This window comes from Typha angustifolia, chromosome 11 (genome assembly GCF_048772165.1).
Source record: "Typha angustifolia cultivar Huaian chromosome 11, ASM4877216v1, whole genome shotgun sequence".
In the NCBI taxonomy this organism is placed as follows: Eukaryota; Viridiplantae; Streptophyta; class Magnoliopsida; order Poales; family Typhaceae; genus Typha; species Typha angustifolia.
In genome coordinates, this window is record NC_133249.1 from 11,301,475 (window position 1) to 11,308,240 (window position 6,766).

The 6,766-nt window shown below is 35.1% G+C and overlaps 1 protein-coding gene across 1 annotated transcript; it reads left to right on the top strand.

The window, feature by feature from the left end:
• Window positions 1-858: 858 nt before the first annotated feature.
• Window positions 859-1,143, top strand: LOC140770599 (auxin-induced protein 15A-like). The gene has a single exon (XM_073111854.1). It carries the CDS (start codon window positions 859-861, stop codon window positions 1,141-1,143), a length of 285 nt encoding a protein of 94 aa, XP_072967955.1.
• Window positions 1,144-6,766: the final 5,623 nt, after the last annotated feature.

Below are 6,766 nucleotides of genomic sequence, written 5' to 3' on the forward strand. Positions count from 1 at the left end.
ACATCTTTGAATGAAAACCATAAATAAAAAAAATGCAAATATATATAATTTGTGAAAAGTTACACGCAAATACTGAAATTTTTTATGTGAAAACAACATATCTATTCTTTAAGTTCAAATCAAACAATATGAAAACTACTTACAGACCGTCCATTAATATATATAGTGTATGACCAGACACAATCAGCTGCTTCTGGGCCCAGATACTTTGCAAGTGGAAAAGGTAGACATAACATGATTAGTGTGGTCCTACTTCTAGGGAAGACAAATTTCCAACAAGATGACATATATGAGCTGTAAGGATAATGGAAGTTATAGACATGTTGATCGCCCTATGAGAAGAACTTAAGAGGCCATTCCCAGACAGTTTGAGCTTTTCTGAATAATATTACTAGCAAGATGCCTCGGAGTTACAAAATCCCAATATATATTACATTCATGTTAAACATGTCTTGTGCCTAGGAGAGAACAAAGCTCTCTCTCTCTCTCTCTCTCATATAATATCAGTACATGCACTCTACGATGCTTAAGGATATATAATTATAACAATATCACCCAATCGTTTAGTTAGAAAAGATTTGAAAAGGCACCGTGAATCGCGTAAGTTAGAAGTCATAAATGAAATCCAACTTATATTTACTCTTTCGAAACCTCTATCTTGTCAATCATAAACACACCTACACAGCAAGTGGAAGGCAGAGTAGCAAAACCGTGTGCTACGCTGCGGAAGTATTGAAGTTTGGAAGCTATATAAATAGATCAAATTATCCTCCAAGTTTTGCAAGTGTCTTATAGAATTCCTGCACTTGCTACCCTAGCTTTCAAGTCCCTTCAATTCTTTGATATCAAGAGAGATCCATGGGTGTCCGTCTTCCAGGAGTAAAGCATATGCTTCAGCGATCTTTGAGTTGGAAACAAACTGCACAAATGGCAGATGTTCCGAAAGGCCACTTCCCCATTTACGTAGGCGAGACGGAGAAGCGTTTCGTGATCCCTGTGTCGTACTTGAGAAATCCTTTGTTCCAGAGCTTGCTGGACCGAGCGGAAGAAGAGTTTGGATTTGATCATGCAACAGGTGGTATCAGAGTTCCCTGCGAAGAAGAGGTCTTTGTGAGGTTAACCAGTCAACTGGGAGACCTGTGATTAAAAGGGATCCTCAGAATTATTTTGTATCAAAGCAGCAAAGTTAGCTACTAATTCTTTTGTCATCCTTTCTCTTTTTACTTTTCTCATTTTGTAATATCCCTCATAAGTAGTACATACTTTCAGATTAACTCATCTTGCAACAGTTTTAGTTCTTGTTATGCCTCCATGAATCATGCATAGTGGTATACTGATTAGAGCTCTGAAGTGCTCAATATGGAACAGAGTGGGAGAAATAAGGAGGAGAGGGATAGATAGATGGAATAAGTTATTCACAGGATCTATCTATACTTATTCTGTTGTGCATCAAGAGAGCTGATTTACATTGCCCAACTTGGATAGTTCAACATTAAATCTAAAATTTTATAGTTGGTAACTTAATTTGAAAGCAACACAACCTAGGAAAGCAAAGGGACCCTTTTGAAAGCAATTGCAAAATGGTGCCAGAACATGAGAGGTGCCTAAAAAATTTATTCATCAACAGTTGGATTTTTCTAAATGGAAGGTTGTTTTCAGTGTGAATGTAGAAAGACTTTTAACATTTGGCATTTTCATTGATAAGTAGACAAGCGAAAAATATATTTTATCTCCATATGCTTTAGCTAAAAGTGACAGTGCCTTCTAATTTGTACTAAGTAAAAAATAAGTGAGTACGTGTAGATATGTACTCTCAATCATACATGTAAAAAAAAATGTATTTTAAAAGAAAATCTCTTGTAAGTAATCATAATGTGAATTGCGAGCTATTTGCTCTTGGGCACCATTTGGAGGTGGTGTTTTTTAATGATTTGCTCTTGGGCTGCTTCGTCTAAAAAGGGAGCTTTTTGAAGAACATTTGACCCTAGCTTCAATTTTTTTGGTCAGATTTTATCGTCATATTCTTTTTAGCCTTATTTAATTTCGTTGATATATCTTGTGATTTTAAATGAATTTTTTATCATATATTTTGGACGAATTCTTTGGTGGATTTCATTGTCACATGTTTTGACCTTATCAAATTTTATTGGCATATTTTATAACCATCAGATTTTATTACTATATACCGTGACAAGTTTTTGTAGACACATCTCATGAATTTGACAAATTTTATGAAATTTTCTTATGGATTTGCCCGACCTTATTAACATACTATGTGATTTGTATCTCTTTAACACATATTATATATCATTAGATTTTATTAGCATACCTTCAGGCCAACGATGGTCGTGCCACAGGCACGGACCGTCTCGACTATTGATCGGCAAGGCACATGCCGTAAGAAAAGGAGGGAAAAATGTTAGGGATACTCACATTTGTCTTTGTAGTTGCCATCGCCACCGCTTGCCGCCAACTGCTCGTCGCCCGCTACTTGTCGTCACCATCGCTTCGTCCAGTGCCCTAGCCCACCCGAGAGAGAAGAGAGAAGAGAGATCGAGAGATCGAGAGATCGAGAGAGAGAGGGTTAAAAACTTAACTTGCAAGTCCGAATTCAGATTGACGACGAGTGACGGATGGCTAGCGGCGATCAACGATCGGTGACGGGTAGCTCAATGACGAGATTGATGGTGAGCGACAAAGCTATTAAGAGTGGCGCCATGCGCCACCCCTCGTGCCACGTGCTGGTACACCAATGGCACGTTACAACCATCTATGCTTCAGGCGATTTATAGCAAAAAGACTTTTAGTTTTCAGTTTTTTAATCGGCAAAAATAAGCCTCTTATTATCGAATTGCAAATTCAAACCCTTTTTTTTTATCGATTTAGACTATTTTACTCTTTCTCTAATCCAATACAATCATTTAATCTCGATATGCACATTGCTCAAAATTAGAGCAAACATTTTGCATAAACGATGCGTATAAATTACATAGGTAATGCATGATGTTTTTTTTTTTAAATCTCGATACGTATATCATTGAAATTACAACTTATATTTTGTACAGACGATGCATATATATTACATAGATAATGCATGACATTTTTTTTAAATTAAAGCATAATTTTTGTATATGCGCATATAAATTATAAAAGTGATGCGTGGCTTTTTTTCTTTAAATCTCGATACACATATTATTGAAAATTAGAGTGCATATTTTGTATAAGCGATACATATAAATTACATAGGTGATGCTTGATGCTCTTTTAGGATACATTGGTCTTTTGAGGATCTGTTAGGGCTAAATCAATATGTGTGTGTATTTTGATTACATGCTAAAATATGTAATCTGTTTTGAATGTTCTGAAAACTATCCTTGCTAGTATCCAGAAAAAAATGAAAAATATAAATTTCTAAAAAAGACTTGGATTTGTGACTGATTTGAGATGAAAAATTAATTTTTGGTCATATTGGATATTTATATGCATTGATCCTTGTACTTATATCGAGTAAGTTATATATTGATTTTGTGGATAGAGTTTATCATATTTTATTTTTTAGCACCCATATTTTGAGATGTATGAAAAGTAACGAGTATATCATTACATAAATGTTGTATATCATTGTAAGCATCAAATTCTTTCACAAAAAATAATTAAAGTGGCTGAATCAACCATGTTATAATTAAGTTCTTAGCAATTGAATACAACATTTAGATTTGTTACAATCCTTGATACCACATCTATGACAAATAGGAAATACAACATTCTATTAACGTCCTTACTCATATCATCATATTTCACATTATGCTAATTTACAAAAACACAGTTAGCAAATTTTTTTTCACAATTTATGCCCTAAGCATGCTTAGGCAAAGTAACTAAAAATATATTTTAAACAGAACATTCATAGAGGAAGGGGTCAAAGGCATATTCCCTTGTTCTTTTGAAGAAGAATATGTAAATTAGAGGGGATTTACATTGTACCATACCTTTTTTTTTTGGCCTTCTTTTGACCCCTAGGCAATTTTGTCCGCCGATTAGAACACTATTTTCTTGTTGAAGAAAGGAAAAAATAGTTTCACTTTGATATCTTAAACTTTGCTCCTTCTTTTCAACCATTTAATTGATCTTCGCTGAATACTGCTGCTTATCACAAAGAGTTATATTCTTATCTTGTATATTCTCAAGTTTCGTTCTTAGATCTTCAACTTGGTTCAATTGAAACTTCTTCTCATTGATTGTTTCATAGAGCCATCTTACTATTAGCGAGTTATTATTTTCATGTTTATCCTTTTATATTATCAATTATATTATCCTTATCTTTATAGGAGTAGATCATAACCGTAGATCCCTTACAAGTATCCAAACCCTAGTCACCTCCTACCTCCAGCAGCCACCCTACTACTCGGCCATCCACCATCACCCTTGGCCGTCCACCACCCTCCCCTCTCTCACCTAACTCACGAGGCTACCTCCACCTAAATTTTCATAATAATCATACGGACGAATCGTTCCAGATCTGGTCCGTAATACTCTAGATGAGGAACAAATAATGCCGTACACTTTGATTGAAAAGTGAAGCTCATTCATGTGAGAGATTTTTCAGTGCAATGAATCCTTGAGAATACCTTTAGGTTCCTTATCTAGAGTGTGAAGAACCTCTGCAATTCATATTTGGTTTTGGTAAATCAAGGAAATAAAGTCTAATTATGTTTTTGAACTTTTCCTATCAATGCTAGCCGATCGATTCGAGTTAATTTGAATGTGCTTCATATCAAACTTATTGTCTTTCAGTGTTCCATAGCTAAAACTATGTTGCAATTCGAACCGCCGAGAATTGTTTTACACTTCGTTATTCAATTTCTTCGCATGCACAAGTCTTATATAAGTAGTGTGACTTTTTCATACATAAACCTAGATTATGCAATATAATTACTAGTCTTTTCTGTCCATAAATTTGACATTATAATAATTAAGTTGCACTTACGAAAGCCAAACATGTTCAATAATCAATTTTAAAAATACTTGCATCCTACCTTTCGGGTGTGAGTAATTTAATTCACTGAGCAAAAGAGATCAAATAATTCCTTAGAAAAATTTATCCTGCAGTGGATCTCTCTTTAAGGTAAGAGATAGAGTATACTCTGATACTAACTAAAATTTTAAAAACATTTAGAAAATGCTTTTGAATGAAAACCATAAAAAATAACACAAAAATGATTTGAAAAAAGTAACACGCAAAGACAGAAACTTTTACTTGAAAAAACCCCTTACCAACTATATTAAAAACCACAAATCCATTTTTTGGTTCAAACAAAGCAAATATGATGATTAGTGGCTGCAAAACACTAGCTTATCATCCACTGATATGTATAATCTATGACCAGATATAATAAGCTGCTTCTGATCCCTGATATTTTGCAAGTGGAGAAGGTAGACATAAGATGCCTAGTATGGTCCTACTTCTAGGGAAGACATATTCCAACAAGATCACATATATGAGCTGTAAGGATAATGAAAGCAATAGCCATGTTGATCACACTGTAAGAAGAACCTAAGAGGTTACAAGCAGGAGAACATGATACCACAAGGGCAGTGTTGGGCTGATGCAAGTAATACCCCAGGCAAGGGGAAAACTCTAGCAACAGTACCATAAAGGCATTGAAGCTATTGTTGTCCCTATAACTTCATAAATTAGAAAGCATGCATGATAAATGTCGAGATTGATTGAAACTACCAGATAGTATACTTATTTGATGGTATTTCAAGCAACTAATTAGGTCCCAGGTATGCTTCTAATTATTATTCGATAGCAGGAAACTTTTGTAGGAACAGTTATGTACCCATTTCTGATCACATGCATCACGTCCTTCGTTCAATACTGGGACCAGATACATATTTCTTTGGGGGTTTAATTGAATATCTTTGCAGAGGGTAGGGTCTACAGCAGACACAGTCAGCTGATTCTGGGCCTATATATGTTGCAAGTGACGAATGTAGACTTGAGTTGCTGCTATTGTGAGGAAAAATGTCCAACAGCATCAATATGATCTGTGAGGATAAAGGCAAGTTATAAGCAAGTTGATTTCATGATCCTGACAGGTTAGAAGCAGCAGAACATGATAACACAAGGGTACTGCATGCATGTATGCTGGGATAATTCAAGGGGAGAAGTGTAACAAGAGCACCACAATGGCACGGAGTAAATCGGATGTTGGATTTACTAGAGAGTAGAGGCCCTTTGACTTAGTTTGAGATTGTCTGAGAATATTAGTTACTAGCAAGATGCCTTGAGTTGCAAAATCACAATATATATATTATTATATTCATGTTAAACATGTCATGTGCCGAGGAGAGAAGAAAACGCACTCTCTCTCTCATAATATCATCAATACATGCACTTTGTGATGCTTAAAAATATATATAATTATAACAATACAGTATGTGAACTGATGGACTCTTGCTCTAATAGGAAAACAGAATCACCCAATCGTTTAGTTAGAAAAGATTTGAAAAAGCACCGTGAATTGCGTATGTCCGTATATTCTTATATTTACTACTCTTTCTAAACCTTATCTTGTCATTCATATATACACCGACAGAGCAAGTGGGAAAGCAGAGTAGCAAAACCGTGTGCTTCGCTGCTCAAGTATCAAAGTAGGAAACGCTATATATATAGATCAAATTATCCTCCAAGTTTGCAAGTCTTCTATAGAATTCCTGCACTTGCTACCCTAGCTTTCAAGTCCTTTCTGTTCTTTGATCT

Bases quoted from the DNA above. Each gene is read 5' to 3' on its own strand.
- LOC140770599 (XM_073111854.1), top strand. From the start codon at position 859: ATGGGTGTCCGTCTTCCAGGAGTAAAGCATATGCTTCAGCGATCTTTG.